The sequence below is a fragment of the Cheilinus undulatus genome, linkage group 12 (genome assembly GCF_018320785.1).
Source record: "Cheilinus undulatus linkage group 12, ASM1832078v1, whole genome shotgun sequence".
In the NCBI taxonomy this organism is placed as follows: Eukaryota; Metazoa; Chordata; class Actinopteri; order Labriformes; family Labridae; genus Cheilinus; species Cheilinus undulatus.
In genome coordinates, this window is record NC_054876.1 from 17720753 (window position 1) to 17747172 (window position 26420).

Sequence of the window (26420 nt, forward strand, 5' to 3'; positions counted from 1 at the left end):
TGTCACCCAATTACCAGAGAATTGCAACAATATTGCAAGGTTTAGGGAAAAGGCCAGGGTCAAATACCACCTTATTACAAGAAAATTGCCACAATATTATGAGGTTTAGGGTTAGGGTAAAATACCACACTATCACCAAAGAACTGCCACTATTTTACATTTTAGGGTAAAATATCATCTTGTTACTAGAGAATTGCCATAATACTGTGAGGGTTAGGTAAGAAAAAAAAGATACGATGACCCTCCCTGTCCAGCACGTCACCAAGACAGTTTGGGGTAGAAGGCCCAGGGACAGTCACGGGCCAGGGAACTCGCACCCAACATCACCCAGACAGGGTAAAATACCATCTCATCAGCAGAGAATTACCACAGATGTATGAGGGTTAGGGCTATGGTTAGAGGGTGAGGATTGGAGGAACTGAGTCTGTGTGCTAAAGGATATGGGGTCTGCGCAGTCTTTCCCCTGGTCCCCCTCGATTACCTGGTCCCACTTGGGTTGATGGGTTTGCTGGTGCCTCCTGCCATAACACACCTCAGCCCAGCCCTCGTCAACCCTCAACCTGATAAAGCACAGTGGACCAGCAGCAGCAGATAACATGGCACCCCAAACCATCACTGACTGTGAAAACTGAAAACACTGGACTCCAAGCACCGTGGATTCTGTGCCTCTCTGAACTTCCTCCAGACTCCGGGACCTTGATTTCCAAATAAAATTCAACATGTACTTTTATCTGAAGAACAGGATCAGTTCAATAGCCCAGTTATTTTTCTCCTTAGCCCTGGCGGGAAGCTGATGGTGTTATCTGTGGTTTAGGAGTGGCTCAACACTAAGATCACGACACTTATAGCCCATTTACTGGACTCGTCTGAGTGTGGTGGTTCTTGGTCCACTGACACCAGCCTCAGTCCACTCTTGGAAGTTCTCCTAAGTTCTTGAATTTGCTTTATTTAACAGTCCTCTGAAGGCTGAGCTCAACTTTCCATGAAATGCTTTGATAAGCCTCTGAGAACAGGCCCCCCCCCCTTTCAGCAGTGACCTTCTGTGGTTTACCCTCCTTGTGGAGGGTGTCAGTGATCGTCCTCTGAACTTTTGTCGAGTCAGCAGTCTTTCCCATGATTGTGGTTGTGTGTACTGAATCAGAAAGAGAGAATAAATACTCAGGAAGCCTTCTCAGATGGGACTTTTCCATAGTATTCTAATATTTTATCAATGATTTCTAAGGATGACTACCTGTCAAAGGGACTGCCACTGAAAAAGAATGTTATCAACAGACTCCAAACATGTTATTGTATCATATGAAGGCGTCATTGCTGCAGACATGAGAAGCTCATCAGGTCAGATTTCACAGTTATAAAGAGAATAATAACAGAGCTGAACTTGCTGTATTCTGGGGACTAAAAATAAAGCAACAGGAAGTAAAACTGTGCTGTAGAGAGCATTTAATAAAGAGTCTGTTGAGCGTTATAATGTAGCAGTAAAGCTGTACAAGATCAGTTGTTTCTTTAGTGAGAAGAGAAATGAAGCTTCTCTGCAAGAAATGAGCAAATTTGTATTTAAAGAATAAAAAGTGATATAAAAAGGAGTGTAAGGTTTCCTCTGTCCGTGCATGCACACAGGCCTGTTCATCACTGCTCAGCTTCTTTTTTGTCTTCTGACCTAGATTTGACTGTGAACCTCAGGCAGGAGCAAAAAAAAAAAAAAAAGAAAAATGTTGCACTGATCTGTTTCATTTTTATTAGTTTTTAAGTCTTCATCCATGACATCTTTTAACTTTTATCAGCTGTACATTTCTGCAGAATGCATGAATCTATGATCATTAGGTTTGTGTAGTTTTAAGCAGAACTTCAGCTCTGAACTACAGTCTAGTTTCATTTTTCACATGTAAGAAGGATGGGGTGTTGTTTGTTATTTCAAGCACTTTGCCAGGATTTTCTCATTCAACCAGACTGGAGACCTGATGTTTCATTAGGGGAATTCATTCAATAGTAAAGTGTAAATTCAGATAAGATAAGATTAAAACTAAAAAGGTTAAAAATGACTTGCATGTTAACCTAAAGGCTTAAACTGAGGCGATATTTATAATAGCTGCCAAACTACCACTGAGCCCTCTACTTGAATCTAAGGAAGGCAAACCTCCCCATACCAACAAAAAGTCAATAAAACAGGAAATTTCAACCTTGTATTGTTTAAAGTTATAAAATCCTACATAACAGGCCAAAGATACTTCTTCCTTCCAAACAGGGGAGGAAAAAGTACACGACTGTGGTACTCTAGTAAAAGTACAGGTAGTCTGGTTAAAATTACAGCTCTATAAAAAGTAAAAAGTATTTAATTTAAAGTTTACTTTAAGTATTGAGTGGCTACTACGGCTGAACTATTAAGGAAAATAATCTACTTGCATTTTTCCCCCCAGTATTGCATTTCTGTGATTTGACATGAGAATATTTTTAAGTTCCTCTACGAAATAATTTTTCAACAAACACAAACAATAAATCATTCCATATTATAACCAGCTTAATATTAGATAGATTAAAAATACACAGTTGTTTCATGTAGACAGGGCTTATATCATAACATCATGCATAATTAATTATGACTTACATATCCTCATTCATGTATTTCAGCCACAATAGTTAATTTACTGATTTGTTTAACTTAAAGTTTTGTAGGAATCTTCATGAAGACAAGGGCTGATCAATTTTGAGAAAATACCTTACTGGGATTATTTTGACTAATATAGCAGACAAGAGTACTGTATTCAAGTAAAAGTACACTTATTCTACTTAAAAGTTACTCAAGAAAACACACACACACACACCTACACACCCACACATGCACCAAATAAAGGCTCAATCACAGTAATTTGAGCGAATGCAATAACCAGTAACTACCAGTGGATCTGTTTCCATAATTGTAGTTCGCATTTGCTAGCTTATTTGGCAACTCCAGGGTAGACGGAGCCCCGCGCCCTCCTGAGATCCTCTGCGCCCCCATAATAGTCGAGCTGTATAGTAGTCAAGTCATGGGCTTTTTAATAAATGGAAATGTTTCAGCTATACATGATCCCTGTCTCATTCATAAACAAACAAAAAAAGTTGACTTTTTTTGCTATTTTTAGGCTGAATAGTGTCTCCATTGTAGTCAGGTCCTCAAATGCAAATTTAAAGGGATATTTCAGTATTTTTGAAGCTGAGTTGTATGAGGTACGTGGCAGTCGTAGTGGCATTAGCCTCGAGTGAGTTCAAGTCACAATTTTTTGAAAAGTGTGTAAGTTTGAACTAAGATTGTTTTGTGGCCCATTTTTACCAAAATCTGGATAAATCCTTAAAGCTTGTAAGTTTTATTTGCACTGTTTGGGAATCCCTCAAAGTCTTGGAATGCAAACAATGCCATATTGGTCTTTGAAAATGTTATTTACACATTCTTTTTTAAACTTGGGCATTGCTTAGTGGACAAAAAAAAGTTTATAGATGTGTATGTATTCCATGCAAAAAGATTCATTTTTAGCTTGATGAATGTAATTTTACCACTTTAATGTTTAAGCTTGCTACATGTTCAAAATTTCTTACTTGAAATGACAACTTCATCACATTTTGATAAATATATTTATAAATACTAATTTTAAAAAATCAGTTCCTTTCTGTTTTTTTTTTTTTTTGGAGGTCATATATCTAAACAGTCAGTTTGATTAAAAAAAAAAAATAGAGATTTATTTCATGAAGTCAAGGTTATGCTGAAAAAAATGATACCAAACATGAGCACAGTAAACATTTTCTGATTGATTTATACTGTCAAAAGAAAATTTTTAACTAAAAGGCAAAAAGAGAATGCAGACTTCAAAGGGTTAAAACAGTTGTGATATTTTTAGATATTTTGTGACTCTCCAAATATTAAAACAATCTTATCATCACAATGCTCATTCTTATTACTGAAAGTAAGAAACAATGGCAGTGAAAACACATGTCAAAGTTTCTTTAGTTGTATACTCACTGTAATCATGCATGGTTGTACAAATTCCCACTGCACACGTAGATTTACCTCAGAGCACACCAGTGTGTCTCGCCACAGCATTTGAGAACCACTGGTCTAATGAACAGTACTCAAGCCCTCTCCTCATAGCCTCTCACTGACCCTCAGAACCAGCAGACAGAATAATGCGTGTTTATTCAGACTTTATGTGTTGAATTAATGCAGGCAGGACGTATCTCTTCTGTTCACAGCTGCACACTCCTTTAGAAATATGCACTATTACTTAATCACCATTAAACCTGCACATCTCTACAGTCCTTTTTTACACCTTTGTACACGCTTTTGTGATGTTTATATTGCATTTTATATTCTATTTTGCTACTATATTTGTTCTATAATAATCTATTTAAGCTCATAGTCTTTTAATATTTGAATTATCCTTCATTTTTATTGTTTTTTCTTCTTCTCCTGTTATCTGTTTTGCACCAAACACCAAGTCAAATACCTGTATTTGAAAATTTTGGCAATAAAACTTGATTCTGCCCTCTGAAAAAAACACATTGAAGCTCAATAAACCTATTTAAAAGTCTGATGTTGTGCAGTCTACTCTAAACATTACAGCTGTCTCACAGTGAAACTCATTCTGATGTTTCCACGTCATTAAAAGAGATTACTGTAAATTTAATCCATCATTTACAGCACATATAGACATTCAGGTTGACTGATGAGAAACCACACGGCCACAGCTGAACATTTACATTCAGGAGGAATTGAAACCTGGCACCTTTCACTTTTGAAAATCTGCAGAATTAGAACGTTAGTAGGGAGGTTTAAATGTCGCTTCACATTCAATAAGTCTTTTAAATGTGATGATTCAAGAGTACGTAACTACCCATTTTTACAGCCTTTTTTAAGTAGTGATTGTTTTTCATCATGAAACTCCACGTTAGAGTGTTTATTCTGTGCTGGAATATTCTCATGAGCTATATTATACATTTTTTTTCCCTGTCACGTTAATCTTTGTGCCTTAATTGGAAAATTTGGAAATTTTTAACAGCTAATTTCAGTCTAAATAGCTTCATTCTGATCCCACTGAAAAAAGGGGCTTTTTTACTGTTAGCACATGCAGCTCTTCCTGTCGCTTCATTATCTTTACACCATCTAAGCTAATTTAGATAAACAAGGATCAACTTTACTTATGTGACTGTAAATTTACCTGGAAGACTTCTTATAATTTCCTGGTAACCTATCACCTCACAGAACTGTTTTACTCATCGGATAGTTTAAATAAGAATAGAAACCTTCTCACGTCAAAGTAGTTCATGCACAGATGTGATTAGGGCCGGATCAGATAACTTCAAAATGAAGAGAGGATGGATGTTTAGTATGTATATGTGTCAATGAACTGTTGATAAGATTAACCTTAACAGTCTAACTGTAAATAAAGTGTAGATAGTTTTCACTGAGTCTGATGGGAACACTACAAATGAGCTGACACAATGTGTTGTAACTCTTCCCCACCTTATCATGGGTTTATTGCCCAACACCACATTGCACCGTGCTGTGGCACAATGTCTGCATGAGTATTTATGACATCATGCTTAGCAACAAACTATCAGACTGATACAGGCATGTTAAAGGTGAAAAGAAGCCTGTTTCTCTCAATAATTAGATTAAAAGTTGGTAGAGGAAAATGCCAGTGTATGAAGGATGATTTAGCATTTTGGTGTAAAGATTTCAGAGTGTTTTTGTTTCACCGTTAGTTTGGGCCATACTGAAGAAGCCGTGTGGTTTGTCCAAACTGTCTTCTTCAGTTTCTGTCAGCGTTTTAAAAAAGCGTCTGCAGAAAGATTCTGAGTGAAGGCGGAAGAGGAGAGCAGAGAGCGGCTGTGACTGTTAGACCTCTTCCTGTGGTTAGATCACGTGGCCGCGGAGGGTTCAAAAGGAGACGACTTCTTCTTCTTCTTCATCCGATCTGAGGACGGAGAGGAGAAGACACCTGCGAGGACGATGATCGCTCAGAGAAGCAGAGAGGGTTTGGGTAAAGTATAACGGCTGACATTGTGTATTTAAAGCGTGAATTATTTGTGCTTTTGTTTTTTTTTAGATCAGTCTGTTAACGGTAGACAAGTAAGAGTTTTAAACTTTGTTAACTTTGCATTTTTTTTAATCAAACTTCTGGTTAAGGGGCCTCCATTCAGAAGTTCAGTTTGAATTTGGATGAAATGACTTTTGCCTTAAAACTGACTTTTTTGGTCAATTGTTGCATAAATCTAACCTGTTTTATCAAAAATGTCTCCACTGGATCTGTTTGTATTTGTTCCATTTTTTCTTTAATGTAAAACCTAGCAATCTGCTATCATTGGGGAACATTTTGAATGACTTCAAAATGTACAAACTGATCTTTTACTCAGACAGAAAGCTTACTCATGGCGGCCAAAATGGCTTCCAAAAGATAGCGCTTCCTCTGGCTCAGTTAAGCTTCAACTTTTTCCCCAAAAGGGGCCGTTTGACGGCTGAGGGTGGAGTCATTCTGATGATTTTTCTCTCATAATGAGGTTAGATTTGACTGAACTGTTTAAAACAGGCATGCAAATGTTTCAAGACAATTCAGGAAGTCTGTTCTCTGAAAGCGTTGGGTGGTTTCAGTTTGGTGTCTGGGTGGGGGTTGGTGTGAGAATGCAGCTGCAGAAGTGTGAGAAGAAAGAAGACGGAGGAGGAGCGGTGGATGTACAGTGCAGTCATCCATAAAGTAGAAAGCACTACTAAACTCCTCGCCACAGTGTAGTGTTTCCTACTTTATGGATGAGTGTACTGTTTTCTTCAGGGGAGACGAACACGACGAGGAGCCCGTGCGGGGAAAAAAAAAAAAAAAAAAAAAAAAAGGAAGGAGGAAGCTGCTTTGTCTCACAAGGCCACACATCACCCACTGTGTCTCCCCAGTCGGCTCACATGGGCGGTGTGCAGCATGTGGCAAAGATCACACCTCCATCCTCCATTTTTGAGTCATTTACTCTAAAAAAGAAGTCATGATCATGCATGTTTGCTCTGTAATTTCTGTGATTTTAAATAAAGATTGAATTGTGAAAACAAAACACAACAAACGAGTGGCGATTTCTGTGAAAATATACATACTTTATTCCTGTAAAAAGATTCATAGTGAAAGAAAACCATCACAATTCCTGTCTTCTACATCTTAACTCTTCTCCACCCATGACGTCTGCACATGCAAAAAAAATCTGAAAAACAATATTAACAAAATATTTACAACATGAGCTTCCAAAAGGGTAATAAAACATGGATATATAAAAAGGGGAAATCTTACACTGGTTTCAAACAATAAATGCAGGAAAGACCAAAGCAACAAAAAGAAGTTTCCCGCTCTGTATGAAAATATAACACAACACTGCTCAGTATATACACACGTCTACTGCAATCTCTCCACTGCTCTGACCGTCTGCACATCAAATATCGCAGAAGGATCAGCCTAAACCACATAAATATGACAGAAACATAAATAAGGCCAAACATGGGTATAACATTGGTATGCATGCAGTAAATAAACATCCTGTAAACAACATATTAAGACTAAACAAGGTCTTCTTGTAAGGCTAAATATGATGATCTGAGCTAAAACACTACCTACATGAGCCGAGCCGCCTACTCACTACACAGCAGGTCGAGGATTATTGTGCATTAAAGGCCGTCAAATACAATATGAGTACAAATATTCGCTGTACATTTCGGCAACTTTTGAGCATTCACTCCCCTTTTACAAAAACAAAAGAATATACAAATAAATTAAAAATACAGTACAGCCTCAATGTTGCCTCCGTCCCAGTGTCTAAAGTGTCTTTGTCGACCCGCCCTCATGTTTATCCTTGGCATCAACGCTTTATTAACACTGACAATCAATAACCGCACTGACTGCTTCAAAAAGTGAGTGAAATCACATCTGATGAGCCTCATCCTCCATGCTTGGTTTCTACGCTAACAGCCGAAGCACCTAAGATTTTGGCATGTTCTGCAGTTTGATTCCCTGCTGGAGTCAACGGGTGGCTCAGCGTTCAGAAGAAACTACAAGAAATCACCTGAGAAGTTACCTAAACAGCCCTGTGCCACACTGATGGGGTGAAAAATCACAGAGTGCTAAATCTGTGTCCACATACTCACATCAAAACTGATCTCTACACTACAGCTGATACATGATGGCTCTATTTGACTGCGCTGTATTACTGATGCTCTTATGTAGCTTAAAAACAGTCAGCTAATTTATGATGTAAACGTGGATGCACACGACCAAAAATGCTCCACCAGTGCACTGCATGGGCTGAAAAAACATTTTCTATCACTGTTTAGCCTGTTTGAAGCAACTTTAACACACTAGGAGTTATATTCTTTACACAGAGGCAGAAGAAAAGTGACATTAAAATTGCAGAATCTGTCGTAGTATAATAATGCAACAAACCACCAAAGCAATGAATGAAAACTCTTTAGTTTACTGTAAATGCAAATGTTGTTCCTCTTGGTTAAATACCCATCATGTTACTGAATCCTAAAGGCTTTCCAACTGCATGTTTAGCATCAGGCTGCTTCAGCTACATCCATGGAATAATGAATCCAGACAGAGCTCATCATAATCTCAGAGGTCCAGAAACAATCAATGTGACATTCATTAAAGAATTAGAGAAAAAAAACTACAGAATCAGCCTTAAAATCCCCTCATTGTTTCAGTTTTCTTCAGTGTTGATGTTATCAAGTGATAGATGTCTACCCTTCTATTGGTACACTGATCACATAAGATACTATCTAATACAGCAAACTTTTAATGGTGCCAGTTTTCAAGTGAGCTCCAGCTGAAGCAAAAAAACTAAACTGGCTAAATTCACTCACTGTTATATGTCTTTATGTCCAAGTCCAAGATATTTTTTCACAAATACAAAGAAAGAAAACATAAAAAGGAGCCAGTGACATTATTTACTTTTATGTTATCCGGTTTTATGATAGTAACCAGAATGCTCCATTCAGTCCTTTATTGAAATAACTTCAACATGTTTATGTTTTGAGCTGTTTCTTTGATATCAAAGACATTTGATCAGCTTCACTTTTTTCATATTTTATGGACCAAATAATTAATTGAAAGAATTTCAAAAGTTTACGTTTTTTGATACCAATAAACTTCAATTAACAGCCCAGGCTTTTATTTACGTCAGTCCATGAAATTACCCTACCTTAACCTGGGACAGGTATCTTCAGGACAGAATTAGGGCCATTTAAAAAAATATTTTGAGATGCAATTTTTTCTCTCAGTTCTGAGGCTAAAGTCAAAATTCTGACTTTTTTCTCTTTGGTTGCGTTGTGTTCTCACTGCAGTATTCTAAAATGGGCGAAAGCACACACACTGATGACAGACTGTCTTTGTGTTTTTACATCCTGCCTATCCTACATGTAAATCAATCCCATGCATAGCCTGCTAGTTACACTTTACATTTAAAACGCCAGTTAGCTATTTAACGCACCTACAAAATGAGAAGTGGGTTAACCTGGAGCAGCAATGAGGCCAAATCAGATGAGCATATTTATCAAATGTTTGACAATAATGGAGAAAATATAGAAGTTAACAAACTCACTGCATGAACCAGAGGGCCTTTCAAAATTTTCTGGTGTTATGGTCTAAGTTGTCATCATGTCGACTGATGAAAATAAGCCTTTTTTTCATGATTTTTTATGTTTCTATTACAGACATATCTGATGAACTACTTTTGCTATTGAAATTAATAAATGTACAAAAAGTATTAGTTGTGAATACTGTTGGTGTTTCCACATCTGTTATGACACCTAGGACTAGAAATGGAAGCACTCGACACAGTCACTATTCAAACCATAACACCTGCTAGTAAATTTAAACACCCTTAAATTTACACCAGAGAGGACACAGAACTGTCCATAAAATCAGGAAACTGATAAACAAATTAAATGACAACTCACTGACTTAACCATGTGTTTTATAAGACAGCCCATCTCTATCAACCTACTGCACTGTAGGGAAAGACTCCTATTATTGTCAAGTGCCGTGCTAGTCTATGGAGCTGAGAAAACATTTTATGTCTTTAGTTGTTAATAGCAGATGTTATAGTGTTCACAATTTTACATCAGAGAAATTTGAGAAATAGTTTGTTTTTGATGGTTAAGACATTATTTCCATCTCTAAAGCAGCAGAGTACAAACCCGCAGCAAAAGCAGGCTAATAGAATGGACTGTGCTTTAAATTGGGATGGGCTTTTATTTGAAGTTTTACGGTAATCATCAATTGCAGCCTTGTAAGTTAACAGCAGCTTAAAGAACACCAAAAACTACGTCAGCTTATCATTTCTGGCAGGTTTCTATCTATCTCACACTCACACAGACACAAAATATTTCAGCTTCAATCCTCAGTCCGGCTGTGACTGTCACTACAAACATAAAGAGTTCTTGTTAATGTCGAAAAAAAGGCATCTGTTCTCAGTCTCTCCAAAGGACTGGGCGGCTTCGTCTACTCACACATACAATCAACAGACACAAACACCCTAAAGAGGGTCACACCTTCACATTCTTTTCATGAAAACAAACATATGTTCTTCTGCTAACATCATACTTAGATCAGGTCTAACCAACACGTATCAACAACTATGATGACGACTGTCTGACAGCTCTACACGTCTAACCTCCTGCCCTGATGTCACTTCATGCAGCGTGGCTTTGATAAGAGCAGGAGTCTGATACAAATAAATAACTGTACAAAGTATAAATACTATTAAAGACGAGAAACATGAGAGGGACAAGTGGACAGATAATTAAAAACCATCCATTCAGGATGGTTTAGTGCATTTGTTAAAGCCCCACAGAGAAAGAGATGCTCCAATAAATAAAGTGGCACCAGTACATCAAAGTTAAAGCTAATTTTTCATTAGCCGTGTCTGCTCTGCTGCAATATCTCCGTCTCTGTAACACTGCTCTAAATAAACCTGATCCAGTTATTTCATGTTTCATATTCAGCTTTAAAGCTTACACTAAGTTGAAAGTTGGTAAAATGCTCTTACAATTAGGAAGTATTCAGAGAATATATTAGTGAGTTTGCACACTTAAACATGCGAATATAGATGCTCTTGTATAGCAGTAAGCTGCAGCTTTATGTTTAACGTAGTCTAAATTTAACAGCCGGTTCTAGCAGGTGCTCTAAGGCAGAAGTATTATTTCTAAAGCATCAATAGATCTGATGGCAGCTAACTGCACAGACTACCGTCTGAGACTAACAGTGAGGAGAGAAAAAGTGCTTTCATTGTGACGCCAGTACTCTTAGTCTCAATCTTTCTTGCTGGATCCCAGCTTTTTGAACAGCTTCTTGCCTTTGGAGAAAAAGCTTTTCTTCTTCTTGCCTTGAGCAGAGCAGTCTGTCTGTGTCGGGACGTCTGCAGGGAGGGGGGGTGAAGGGGGGTAGAAAGCCACTGCTGCAGCTGGACCCGGAAGACAAGGACGTGGAGCAGCCTCCAGGTCTGATGAGGGGCTGGATGTGGGGGTTTCCTGTTTAGGGGATGGATCTGTGCGCTCTGATGGGTCAGGGAGAGGAGGATCTGTTTGGGAGGGTAGAGCCTCTTCTAGTGGTGGGGGCCCTGTATCTGGTGGATCGGTGGATGGCATGAAGTTCCCCTTCAAGAAGAAAAAACAATCTTAGAAGAGGTGCAATGAAAATGTGCTGCTATCGAGGACTTTGATAATCTTTGTTATGATTAAAAGGGGAACAGGAACGCACACAAAGAGGGCGGTACTGGATATTAGGTCTTTTAAACAAATAGAACCATACTGAAGTTAAGTTCTGGACCTTAAACAGAAGAGGGGTGCAGAACTACAGTTAAGTCTAAAGAAGGAGAGCGTAAGCACAGACTGAACAGGGGAGACTACTTTTAAAAAAATGAGCAGTAATACACCTATCAAAAACACTTACGATCATGTCTCAAAGTGAACAGTTCTTTTTTGTTTCTGCAAAAGGCCATGCAGGAAACGGTGGGACAAAAAACAAATGTGACAGGGAATGGTTAAAGAAACAGAAAAAAGAAGAAAAACACACAGGAAATATTTCCAAGAGATGAAAAAAAGTAGACTTTTCCACATAAATATTGTGTAAGGAAAATGACACATATTGAAAGACAGCATAAACATTTCAGCATGCAAAGACATAAGACATGAAATCACTGGACTACCTGTGGTTCTTTTTTGGGTTCTGGAGCTGGCTGAGCAGGGATAAGCTCAGCTGGGGCGTCCTCTGGTAGAGCCTGCAGGAAGTTAGAGGGAACCAAACCTCTTTGTCCGTTCAAGTCTCCCTGAAAGAGACAAAAACATCAGAGAGTGAGGACACCCTTGAACAACCAGCTTCTGCATCTACATTCTGCAACACCGTAAACAGTAACAACTGAAATCCTGTTCAGTGTAAGAGACTCTCAACAGACACTTGCAGATGTACAATGATGAATGAATAGATCAATACGCAAATCCAAATAAAAAATAACCACAGACTGAGGCAATTTCAGGTAACATGTTCAGACTCTGTGTGTTTTTTCAAGCAGTTAAATACAATACATTATATATAGAACAGTTTTTAGACTTGTGAGACAGATGCTATTCTTGGTCTTGTATAATATTTGGGTTTTTTGAGAATACAAAATATTTCAGGAAATTTAAAACAGGATCATAAGTAACTTTATTTTTCAAAAGGCTTTAAAAAAAGATGATTGGGAGCTCAATGCAAATTCTAATCAAAAATCTAATCTAAAAATGTAGCTGATAGTTGCCAGCCCACTGAAATGCTGATTTTCCTGATACATTATAAAAAAGCATTCTTTTACATTTCTATCCTAATTTTATCCCTCAAGCCAATGACAGCCAGGGGCCAGAGGCGATATGCCTTCTGGTTCTGGGCCAAATTTGTCAACATAATATCTCAAAAATGCTTTGCAGGAGGCCCTTCAAACTTTGCAAAAATGCCCACTCTGATTTAAAGATCAACAATGTCAGACCAAGGGGCCTCATTTCATCTCCTCCTTGCGAGTCTTATATTTTGCAAGTCATATGAGCAGGGTGCAAATAGAAAATCTAACGTTAAATTTAATATGTTTAAAGACCCAAGGTCCCCCTTCAGTCCGGTAACATTAGGAGCAGTTATATGTTTTGTACTGACTATAAGAGAGCACAAATGAACAGACTTAGTTTATGATAACTCCTTATTACAGTGATATAGTTCAGATTTTTGGTTGAAATCAAAGCTAAATATTAAATTAGTTACTAACCTAATGCAAGATTTTATTTTTCCAGAGGAGATTTCTGGGATTTCATATTGATCCTGGACTTCATCAGAGACTAGCTGGCTGTTTACTTTTATTGTACTGCAAATGCTTGCAGTACTAACATTAGCAGTCTCTGCAGTGGAATTACACTCAACATGAGCTTCACTAAAAGTTATTTTTCATTTATTAAAGCCTGAAATTAAGTCCAGGTACAGGCCGCAGCTATGGCTCCAACCCCTTCTCCTCTAACCACTTCTTAAACAACTAGCATTTACCCATCATTCACACACAACACTCCGTCACATACATTTTCCTTACTAGCTACAGGTGCAATGAAGCCTTGTAAGGACATATTGACAGGTCAGCAACATAAACAGGTATGTAAAATGAAGATCTGCCATAGTTCCATCAGATTCTCAGGAGATTAGGAATTGGTGCTGCACTGATACCGATACCAGGACCAGACAGTATAAACCTAAGTACTGGTACTCATAAAACATTGCAGATGCTGTTATCTATATCTTTTTAAAGCATGCAGTTAGCCTTTCATTTTGTGAGTATGTAGTCAAAGTTAGAGTCATGCCAGCAGTTTGCTGATATTTTAACATAAACGAGGATGATAAGTGTCAGCATGACCTGATTGGATTTTGTTTGTACAAAGTCAAAGATCAGAAAAACTTCCCAGCCTTTGTTTATGACCCATAGCTGTACTTTTACCCAACCAACAACTGTAAGATGCACACAACCACAGGCAGTAGATCAGCTATTCCATCAAATCATTACCTCTGATTAATGTGCATATTAAACTACTGGATGGGAATTATATTGTATTTAAGACTGTTTTTGTATGTAATATTAATTGGATTGATATTAAATTCAAAGTATCCAGAATTTAAATATATGAACCGTGTTAAGGCTGTTTTAAGTCCAGTTTTCCTTCACTTTTTATTTGACCTATGCCATTTATTTCATATCTTACCCATACATGCTTTTAACACTGTATCAGTTCCTAATTTTTTTTGTACACCGAAGTTCCTTCTGCTGCTGTCATTATCATGTATGTTCCCTCAGGTAGGGTCCACAAAGTCTGATTTAATTTCTGTAAATAACAATGAGTATGTTAGTACTTACATAAAAGAAACCATCTTCATCCATGTCACCAAACACATGTATGATGTCTCCCGCACTGAAGGTCAGCTCAGCCTGAACCGTCATAAAAATGAGCCACATAATGAGCTAAAAAATACACATATATTATACTACATCATAAAGATATATTATGCATGTGCCTGTCTGACCTCGATGTCAGTGTTGGGGGAGCTCTCCCGTGGATCGTAATCAAAGATGGCGACCATCCTGCGAGCTCCAGGTGTGGGGTTTCCTGCAGGTGCAGCAGGGGCAGCAGTCTGGCTGGGATCTGCCAGTCAAACAGAGAGGGACATATGTGAAGTCTGACATCCTGATAATTAAAAGAGAGACGTGTCTCTGCAATTCCAATCAGTTCATCTGCATGCAGCTCGCCATGTCTGCGACTCGCTCAGCACCATGCTAAGCTGAGGGAGAGTAGTGCCACAACAGTCTAACACTTGGAAATAAGAAAACAACAAGAGGTTACTGGTGGGAGTGAATATTTTTATTTCATAAACACAGATCATAGCAAAAATCAGCAGTCTGATGAGGACTGTACATAATTGCTGTTAGTAAAATACAAAAAAAAACATCATTAATGGTGATACGATGATGACACTTAAACTGTGAAATGAAATATGAGTTAGAGAAAGAACTGCTTGATGTACATGACTAGGGGATAATGAAAACTTGATTATATAGGATTTAATATCTTATTTATGATAGTCTGAAAAAAATCATTTTCAATTTAAGAGAAGCATGTTTATAAAACGTGTTTACCTTTTTTTCAGAGGAAAATCTGGGTGAAAATGTTCATTATTCCCAAAAATAATCAAACAGTCCCTAATGACAATGAATGATGGTGTTTTTTTTTAACCATATTCACACAGGGCCATTTTCTTTTAATTTCAAGCTGTAGACCAGCAGCTGTCATCAGGAGGATAATATCCTACTGAAATGTTAAAGGTTACAAATCCTATTCATGTTAGAAATCAAACAAATCATTGTTGGTTCACCACTTTCTGACTAATCAGCAACAAAAAAGACAATATAGTAAAAGACAGAGGCTGTTTTCAAATGATTTCATATTTGATTATGAACCAGTTTTAATTTTGGCAGCTATTTCTAATTTTAGTCTTAGTTTTAGTCTTTAAATGAAATGCATTTTAGTTTTAGTCACATTTTAGTCATTTCTATCCTTTTTAGTTTTAGTCTAGTTTTAGTCGACAAAAAATAGTTTTAGACCATAAAAAGTCCTCATATTTTAGTCTTTACTTTTAGTCCAAGCATTTATTTTCTTGCCTAAATCTGGTACCAAATCATGGTAGTGTGTTCTCTGCACCCTGCCAAACCTGGAGTCCCTGCTTTCTACAGCTGAGAGACAGAATAGATACAGCTGCACTGTTTTTTTGACAGATTTACCCACAGTAGAGAAATGTCACGGATTTTGAATGTCCGATGAAAACTAAATTACATTTCAGTCTAGTTTTAGTCATCTTGATGAAAGCTAAACTTAATTTTTGTCAGTTTTAGTCATCACAGATCTATTTTTGAAAGTTTTAGTCAAGTTTTTGTCATTAAAAAAAAGGCTGTCAACAAACATTTTTAGTCATAGTTTTAGTCGACAAAATTAACACTGTTATGAACAGCTACTGCATTAAAATGGCTGCATTTTCGCTGGGATGTGGGTTTTTGCTTCTTGATATGGATATTATTTAGACTCCACAATGATCTTAATCTTTATTGATAATACTATTTATGCTTTCTTGTTTACTTGATGGAAAGACAAGATGACATGTTTTATTGCTTTTATAGCTCACTGGATCCTCCTAATGTTCTTCAGTTGGTCAGAAGAAATGTGACTCACTCTTAATAATATAAAATCCTTGATGCTGTTGTTGCTTGTTGTTTGTGACTCAAAAAGTATCGGTTTCACACATAGGTGTTGGTTAATGTTGAATGCAATATTCTGTCATGTTTTAGTGATTGGAAAATAAATAATACTAATTTAATAACATCATCTTTGAAAATCTTGGCATCTAAAGTGTTGTTAACTAATTATAACCTAATAGAAGCTTGTTTTCTTAGCTTCCTGTTAGGAAACATTTTTTGTAGGGATCAAGGCTGTTTTGGATTTTTCAATTGTTTTGTTTCAAATGTCAGTTTGGTTGAAATTGTTTGTATTTTACAGAAATGTTTTATTTCAGTCGTTTTCATTAGTTTTAGTGTTAGTTATAGTTTTTTCAGGGGCAAGACTAACAAAGCCTTAAAAAGTAAATATAACTAGAAAAGCACTCGGAGAGCGCAGACCTCTGCCATTAGCCCTATCTCCCAATAGTACAGAATCCTTTTAAAAATTCCTGAAACCAGACGGGGATCTGGATCTAAACTAATCAGTTCCTCCTTATGCCATTTCTGACATTTCCTGAAAATTTCATGAAAATCCATCCACAACTTTTTGAGTTATGTTGCTAACAAACTAACTAACAAACAAACAAACCCTCCCGATCACATAACCTCCTCTGCAGAGGTAACAAGAACAAAAACAACAACAAAACACTCTCAAACAGGCTACTATTCACTTTAGATTTTTTTTTAATTCAAATTTGATATTCAAATGCAACCCAAGACCCAACATTACCATTGTTCATTCAAACAAATCAGACCATTTTACTCTCCATAGGCTTGGGTATCTGCTATTGATAAAGACTTAAACTATGGACATTTTGCTCCTAATTTTATTTTTATTTCATTTAGTTTTTCTAAGCATGGATTTAAGTTTTTTGGTTGTTTTTTTTTTGTTTTGTTTTTTATAAAGCTAAGATTTAGTTATTGGTTAGTCTTAGTTTACTATGATAACCTTGCTGTGCATGGTATTGGATTTTTGCTGATATCCAATATGCCCATACTTAAAAATCAATTTTGGCAAACGCTGATATCAATATGATATTCAAATGAAGTCCTTAAAACAATTTAAAGTTTGAGGGTGATCTAAACGACAAATTTCAATCCTTCAAACTAACTTCAACACAAAGAGAATGATGGTCCAAAACTTATTTGTCTATGCTGCCAATACTTACAGCTGATATAGGTGGATTTTTATATCACAAATATCAGTTGTAAACAAATTTTCATATCTACAGATAATAATTCAGGTTTTTCGGGGAATATCTGCTGGTGCCAATATCATGTTGATATTATCATGGCTACTTCAATTACCCCCCCCCCCCCCCCCAAAAAAAAAGAAGCACGGAAGTTTCCTTTATTCCTTTTTCTTCACTTTACATTTGACTACCTCATACTGATGCTTTATTTAGATGTCATCACAGTCTACCTGTATGAAACCATGTTTTTTTTTTTACCTGTCTTTTGTTTTACCAATTTCAACACCTACATCACCTGACAGCAGTGTCACTGTGCTCAAAAATTAATGATCTGGGCCCTTAACAGAACACAGTTTGATCCCCATACCTAACTTTCATATTTTTGTTGTCTCTGAATTTGTTATTAAGTCAAAAGTAATGAAATAATAATGATTTGTCAGATTCTCACCCGGAATTGAGACACTGTGACCTCAATCAGACCTCACGTGAAAATTGCTGCTGTGTGAATACAGTGGATTTAAAAAAGGATGCAACAGGATGACAAATAAATGCAAAACACAGTGAGTGAAGTCATGCTGCAGTCCAGCAGATGTTGTAGAGTCTGCGTAATCATGCAGGAGCAAACAGAGGCTTCAACACTGACTACAAACCTTGACTGGAGGAGTCTAAACTCTCCTCCCACTGTACTGCAGACTCCACTGCAAGAGAGGAAGTGTGGGGGGGAAAGCATAACCACAGTCACTAAATGTAATGAAGGTAAACCAATCTGAGGATAATGTATGTTTGAGTCAACACAGATAAAATCAAAGATGGAGGTCAGAGCAGATGGATGCTTCAACAAGTGAACTTTAGGTGATAAAGTAATGTATTTGTGACATTGAAGCAGAATTCTGGCATGCTTAAATTCTGTACTTTGGCCACATTCTGCTGCTATGTCTGCAATGAGTCACATGAATGAAAAGCTGACTCCATATCATGTATGTGCTTTTAAGGAAAAACTTGAGAAGATGCCACAGAGGCATATCAATGCAAATCTCAAAAATGTGGACCTGTGGAAAGATGCACAGCTTTTGTGTCCTTAAATAAAACTGTAGGACTTGGTCAGAGAAAGAGACTGCCAGTAGAGTTTTAGTGCATAGATTGTGCTGTAAAATTTCATTTACTTTGACTTTCTGTCCTAAAAATCTCTGTGCGAGAAGTGAGAAGCAGCAACTGAAAGAGCAGAAGCTTGACTGAAAGAAAGAGAAGCAAACAAGAGAGGAGAATAGAGAAAAGAGGTGAGAGAAAACAATCTGCAGCGAGACACACCTTTCTTGGACCGTCTCGGTTTCGGCGGTGGAACAGGGCGACGTGGAAGCTGTGCATGTGTGCGAGTGCCTTTATGGAGTTTTAGAAAGGAAAACCAAAATAAAAATAATTGTAACAAAAAAGAAAGACAGAGGTGGAATATTTTTGAGAGAAGCAGACCAGACAAAGTAGACAATGAGAAGCCAGCGAAGAGCAATTTAAAAACATGACAACCAGTGAGCAGCAGACACAGCAGTGAGAACAAGTGGAAGTGAAAGGGTTAAACCATCTGTATATATCACTCTGGGTAGAAAGTAGACGGAAACAGAAGCAAAGTGTGTGCTGAAGACATACACTTTGACTTAAGTTTACATTTTCAGACACCTGCATGAAAAAGCCATCAGTGATTGAGAATATGTAGATGGTTATGATTCCCTTCATAGCAGCACAGTGAACAAAAATCCAGAATGACAAATATGTGCTGCTTCAAAGTGCCAATGCTTTATTTCTTCAATCACTTGTGGATGACTATGTCCAGTGTTCTTTTGCTTACACAGCGGGCCAACTTAAGAGGAAAATGTGAGATTTAAAATGTATATTTTAGGTCCAGATTCTGTTACACTTGTGCTGCTATTGTCACTTACCACTTACACATGAAAAGTAGTGATATTATGAGTCTAGCATTACAGTTTAAACCTATGGAAAAACATGTCTGAATGTTAGAATTTTGGAAAGTTCAGCTCAAGAAACATAATACAGTAAAATTCAGAGTATAAGACGCAGTTTAAATAGCTTTTTTTTTTGTCATTTTAAAGTTGGCTGCCTCCAATAAAATGGTGCCATAAATATACCAGTCTAAAATGCTGAGAGACATCAATAAATAGACAGTTGAACCAATTACCTATCCTTTTTTATAAACACAGGCCTGAAATCAGGGTCAAATGCTCTCTTAAAAACTGTAATGAAGCCTCCCGCTGCTGTAGCTTCAATTTATGCCTGTGGCCTTCTAGTTAGAGCTTTCCACCTACACTTCACCAAATGTAAATATGTTTAGTTTAGCACTAGGCATGTTGTAGAAACAGCACAACATGACAGTTTTTTTTAAACTACAAAACAAACTCAAAGTTGTATGTAGGCTGTTGAGGGTTATACTCACACATAACTACTCAATTAAAGAGACAGTAACAACTTTATGCATGATATTCAACGGGAAAGAGGAATTAAGGCTAATGTTAGCCATGCTTTGCAAAGCATATCGGGCCCACATCATTCCTGATGACACAATATTCCTGTGATGAATCTGACTGTTTTTCTAAGCATTTTGTCCTCTGTAGACTAGTCGGTTATATACAATTTAAATGGGCATTTTGTCAAATGATGAGTGCCTCTGTGCTAGTTCTCAGTCATCCAGGGCATGGCTATACAAATCTTGAACCAAAAAGGGTGACTGGACTTGGTTTAGATTCTTGAATATGTTTTGTCTTCTTTCCAAAAGGCTTCTTCAGTTTTCCAACTCAGAACGTAAAAGTTTTGGAGGAGAAGTGAAATACTTCAAGGACAAGCCCACTTGCCCCTTATGGATCAGGCTTTGGGTATACAGTTCAGAATATAAACCTTGTGAAGTGCTGTTCTGGTTAAAAAGACCCCTCAGTTAAATACAACTCTAGACAGCACAAATGATACTGAAACAGCTACAAAGCTGCACAGAAACCTAATGCCATGGACTTTGCTAAATGCAATGAAACTCATTGCACAGAAAGGCAGGTTAAACTATTTTTTTCCTCAGAGACCCTCCCAAAACAGACTGCATCTTACACACCAGAACCAGAATAAGCTTTGTTGGCCAAGTATGCTATCACAAAAAGGAATTTGACACTGGTTAGATTTGCTTTCGATGTACAGGAATTGAAAATAAAATATTGAAAAAATAAAACTAATAAAACATAAAAATTAAGATTTAAATATGTATAAGCTCTTGTTATACGTCTAACCCATGTATACAGGCTGTGTGCAATGATGGTAAGATTGCAAGGTGTGCTAAGGGTGCCAGAAAGCGGAACAGAATTATTATAGGAACATGCAATAATATGGCAGTTACATGAGGTAAATAAAACAGTGCGACTTATATTATGAATTTTACATTAAAAAGCACACAGCCTTAGTATGTTTACAAGGATCATGTTTTTCGTTGTGTGGATGCTACAGTCTTCACTGACCATTCTACCTACCTATCTTGTCCATGGAGGCGGCTGTTGACAGGAAGCCCTGCTGCAGCAGCTGCTGCCGAGTCTCCTCATCCTCCACCTGGATCTCTGACACCATGTTACATGGCACATATCCTAGGCGACCACCACACTCTCCTCGGTAAAACCCATCTGCATCTTTATCGCCAAAAACCTGGACAGAGGAGGGTAACATGTATTCACTGAACTGATTCACACAAACACATTTGTAAGCAGGATTGTTCAAATTTTTGAGTCATGTTTGGGTTGCCTCAGGACATACTTTGATGATCTGTCCCTCAGTGAAGGGCAGCTCTTCCTCAGCAGCATCTGGATTGGGTGACATGGTGGCAGGATCATAAGGGAAGAGGGCTACAAAGATCCGTATGTCACCGTCTGGTTTTGGCTTTGCTGATTCACCTCCTGCAAACAGACAAAAGTAACAATACTTCATGTGGTGTCCTTCTTCAGCTGCCTTATGATTGTCATATTAAAAGCTCATTTATATTTTTTAATTGTTTATGGCTCTTAATGCCCCAATGGTAAAATCAGTTTCCTCTTGACCCGTATGCAGTGCCAGTTCAAGAAAGGATATTTAGATCCCTGTTACACCTCATCTGGAGACAGAATAACAGGGCAAAGTCATTGTACTCTAATCCACCATCAGAGATGCAATAAAGGGAAAGGGGGGCAATGTGTATACTTAAAGCATACGAGACAGAACAGTACTGTGTGTATCATACCTGAGTGTGTGAATAAGACGCTCTGGCTCTATGTTCACACAGCATGACCTGTGTTTCTAAACATGTAATGCAATATGAAACCACACACTGATACACTGATGTTATACCAATACAGATGTAATATTTAAGTATGGAGAGATATAATGAGGGCAGAACTTCTTTATTTTGCTGTTGCCAAATCAACATCTATATAAGACTTATTAAGTCTAAAGGCCGGCTCAGACTACAAGATTTTTTTGGTCGTTCATGACAGCATCATGTCAGACTATGCAACAAAAATCTTGTCCAGTCTTGGCCGACAACCTGGCCATACTACAAGAGTGATCCTGACCGCTCACCGTATGCTGACGTCACCACTGTCTCTGCGACTAAGTGCAAGTTCACAAGTTGACGGGGGTGTCAAAGAGTGTCTGTCAATCTATAACAGAAGCGCTCTAAGAATTGTAGTGGTCTTTTGCTCGTAAAAAAGGAAAATAAACAATTATGGTTTCGATTATGGATAACAGTTATGGATGTGTCAAGAGGAGGACAATATGGACTGGCTCTCCTTCAGATAGGACTTAAGGTATTCATGTGATAATGTACATAAAATAAAATGTACACATTAGTTTTAGGGAATAAAAGGGGATAAAAAGAGGTAAATCTTGTAAATGATGGTGCAAAGATAAGGAGCAAATGCTCTCCTGTTGGTAGACGTCAGGAACCACGTCGTTGACGTCAGGTCAGGGTGTCAAACTAGACAACGATGTAAGAACAATTCTGACATGCTTAATTAGTGACCATATAGACCTGATGACTTTTAGCCAACTGTGATCATAGATGTAGTCATTACAGAGGCAGCTGAAAACAGGGAGAGCCTTTGGTAATGTCCCTTTGTTTCTTTTTTCTTTTGTTTTTTTTTTGATTTTGTCAAAAAAAGTTCTCAACAGTTATATATTAAAAAAGAAACTAAAGCTAGTAAAACCAACAACTGACACATTCAGCTGAAAGCCACCAGTTTTCTTGGTCATTTTTTAAACTGTAATACTGATCTTATTTTAATGACTTTTTACAGGTTATGACATCAAATCCATGGGACTGACTTTATCTGTCGCCAGCTGGTTAGACAGACATGTCTGTCTTCCTTCTTTTAGTCATATCATATCATCAAGAAGCTTCTATAATATTGGCACATTATTGGCTCCTGCTAAATCCTATTTGAAAATATAACAACAAAATGCACATGGCAGTTTTGAATGTAACCAAACTTGCAGTAGTTCCTCGCTGAATGTCTACAGGCACAACTATATTTGAAAACATCTACAGAAGAAACCTGACGGTCTATGCATTTAGGAGGATCAGCGTTGGCAAAAGGTAAAACTTATTTAATAATGCCTGCACATCTGATATAGGACAAGAACAATATCTTCCATCTCAATGCATACATTTACATTGCATGCAATGAATTTCCCTTCAAATACATTTTTCTTTTGTAAACTTGAGAAAATTAAAATTGAATTCAGTATTGCTAATAATATACTACTTCTACACTCCACACACAAGTCATGCAGCACCTGCAACAAGCTCTGAACAGTAAAGCCAGCCTTCCCTTCCCCCACTGCCTGCAAACTGTAGAGCTGCCATGAGCAGAGTTTGCAGAGCACAGGCATGTCCTTAAAAAAGGTAATCAAGCTAAACCACTGATCCTAAGATTAGCGAGCTGTTTGACAAATGGGCACTCCTACATGACCTGAAGCAACAAGCAACAGTGAAAGGAGTATTCAAGCAACTCTTACATTTAATTGGGCAATTCTTATAGAAAGTGTAAGGTAACATTAATAAAAATGTGTAAAAAACCATAGAACCAGGGAGCAGATCATGCACAGCAGCCTTTGTGGTCTAACACGACTGGAAGCACTTTCTACAGCCTGGCAGACAAGTTACAGCATGGCACTGGTGCAGCTAAAAGCTTTACTACTGTTTGACAGCTAGCGACAAATTTGAAGAGCTGTAGTGACACTTTAAGCTGTGCTGAAGGGACGTGTTCTCTATCTCATTAGAGAGAATCAGCCCATCTGTGGCAAGACTCACAGTCAGTGTACTTTCACATCCTCACTGATATTCTAGTAGATAGGACTGAACTTCTCTCTGCACCCTTCCTCTATCTGCACACTTGTACATTTGTGTAGTCAACTGTGCACTCACACATGTACCATGGTCAGGGGGATTCTTGAATCAAGAATTCAGCTTGTAAAGACAAAAACTGTGACTGATACCATTGAAGGCAGGTAGGAAGAAGAAGACTCACAGGTCCACTCTGGAGGCCGCTTGTTTGCTGGCTAATCGAGGTTACTATTTTAATGTCTGTCACTTCCTCCTGTCATGACAAGCCACTTTGGGTTAAGCCTGTTCTCAGCTTAGCGGGCTCTCTCCCACTTCATCACTGCAGCTACAGCACCTCCCCCTCCTGCCCTACACAAGGTGCTAATCTGACTACCATCATGTGAAAGAGGGGAAGGCTTGCCAGCAGAAAGCATAGGTGTGTCAGAGGCATACTGCATGTAGCCAGTGCATCTTTGAGATTAGAGACAGAAATCAAGAGAAATGGGAAGAGAAAACAGGAAACAGTATTTGACCTCTGGGTTGCTTGGCCTGCAAGCATGCTGGTTTAGAAGATAGGTCGGCCTGGACTCCCCACGATGGACCCGCCTCAGCTGGAGGCATTTGGCTGGGCTCCTGCTCAAGATATTAAAACAAGAAACCATTAAGATTAACTTCTAATACAGAAACACAGTTACACATGGGGATGAAGGGATGTCCTGGAGTCAGAAAAACATGGACAGTGAATGCAGGCAGTCCTGTTATCCACCAATAATCAATGAACTATGCTTTGTAAAATTATTTTTCATTGTTACACTATTTATATGTTTCAATTCTATTTAAACCTTAAAAGCTCTTGAGATTTCCCTCACCTACAATAACATTAAGTTACCAAAAAACATGATTAAAAAAAAGCAATAAAAGCTGATTCTCAAGAAAAAGAGCTTTATAATTGAGGGGTAGTAGTTTGAGATTGTTATGATTCTAATTTGTCCAAGAGAAACAGTCTTCTCAGAATCTTTGGACTGTGTTGTAAATTATTTCACATTTTTGCATGAAAGCAGATTTTTTAAGTTCAGAGAAATAACCTGTGGGACTTAAAGCATTAAATAATAAGTGGAGTGAGTTTGGTAGGGTCCAGTGGACCAGTTCAGCATAGATATTATATAAGACAGTGATCATCCAATCAGGGATTTATAGATCAAAAGATACCAGTGTTTATCATGCCTCTGTGCCATTTAAGTCCTGTGTTGGGGTGATGTGTTATGAGGTAATCCTTCAGCAGGGCTGGGTATTGCCACTGATTGCCTGAATTGATTCGATTTCGATTCAAGTGGTCTAAATTTGATTCGCAATTTGATCCGATCTGATATCGGTTCTTGTAGGGAGGTTTTAGTTACAAGACCTATTTTGCTTCAACATTGAAGTACTACCAAAGAACAAAAGTTGGATATAGCGCAAAGCTTGCATTGATAACGCCCCAGGATATCTGAAATAAAATGATAGGGTGCAAGATTTTAAACCTCAAATAAGAATCTAAAGTGTCTTAGAAGAAAGTACAGGACAAGTCCCAAGCTGCATGAGGAACGTTAGTCAGAGACTGGTGGCATGAGGAGCGGCCAGGAAACAGAGCAGGTCTAAATATAAAGATTGATCTCTGGATTATATGCATTAATGTCCTATAGAGTTGTAATGGTATTTGTATTCGTCCCGTACATCATGGTACGGCCGTCACAGTTCCGTGCACGCAGTGATACGACAAATACGTCTGAGTGAGCATTAAAAAAAGTCGAGTTCTCATTTCAATCCAGGTGGCGGCAATGAGCCAAAAAGCTGCCAGCAACCGTCATTACAGAAGGAGGAGTAGTTACAAAACAGACAAAGAAGAGTAATGGCGCGTGTGGAGTTAGAAGAGCCACCGGCTTCATTTAAATCACCTGTATAGCAATGGTTCTCTGGCTCTGTGAATCATATTAACTTTAACTTCAACTATCAGCCTTGGAGGAGTGACAGAGGGACTCTGCAGTTGTGTCATAGGTAAAGTTATCCTCAGATTTCACATGGCTTTAACCTCTTTAGTAGGTCCCATTGGTTTAAAAAGTAATCCAGTGCTGAAGTCCGTGTTGAAATCAGCAAAAAAGACGCTAATTTGCATACTTAACAAGCTAACTTGTGGTTGTGTGATGATGCGTTCGAGGAAATTTTAGCATTTAAAGAATGGGTATGAATATGTCGATATATCAATGAAAATAAGCTAGTTATTCAAAAATGTACTTATTTATTAATATTTTTAATCACTGAAGAACTTTTGGAGGCTGCATTATTTATAATTTAAATGTAATTTATTCAGCATATTTATTTTAATACAATTTAAGTAAAAAATTAAAATTAATTTTTATTTAATAGCTTCAATCACCGTACTGAAAACGTACTGAACTGTGACTTCAAAACCGAGGTATGTACCGAACCGAAATTTTTCTGTACCATTACACCCCTAATATCCTAATTAAAAAATAAGAATTAATCTGTAGTAGGGGATCATTCTTATCCTTTAGGGTACTTGGATTACT

At 37.7% G+C, this 26420-nt stretch overlaps 1 protein-coding gene across 7 annotated transcripts in view; it reads right to left on the reverse strand.

Annotated features, from left to right (window-relative positions):
• Positions 1 to 7080: 7080 nt before the first annotated feature.
• The window catches only part of LOC121518468 (peripheral-type benzodiazepine receptor-associated protein 1), a 112846-nt gene continuing 93506 nt past the window's right edge, over positions 7081 to 26420 (reverse strand). For 4 of the 7 annotated variants that reach the window (XM_041800787.1, XM_041800789.1, XM_041800786.1 and 1 more), the window contains 9 exons: positions 24387 to 24486; positions 21312 to 21451; positions 21035 to 21203; positions 18828 to 18896; positions 18170 to 18217; positions 14586 to 14704; positions 14419 to 14490; positions 12208 to 12327; positions 7081 to 11656 (listed from right to left, as the gene is read on the reverse strand). In XM_041800787.1, the coding sequence (XP_041656721.1) occupies positions 11312 to 11656; positions 12208 to 12327; positions 14419 to 14490; positions 14586 to 14704; positions 18170 to 18217; positions 18828 to 18896; positions 21035 to 21203; positions 21312 to 21451; positions 24387 to 24486 (1182 nt within the window). In that variant the 3' untranslated portion in view covers positions 7081 to 11311. Of the gene's footprint in view, positions 11657 to 11951; positions 11987 to 12207; positions 12328 to 14418; positions 14491 to 14585; positions 14705 to 18169; positions 18218 to 18827; positions 18897 to 21034; positions 21204 to 21311; positions 21452 to 24386; positions 24487 to 26420 lie in introns of all 7 variants that reach the window. The other 3 variants (XM_041800791.1, XM_041800788.1, XM_041800790.1) reach the window with 3 other exon arrangements.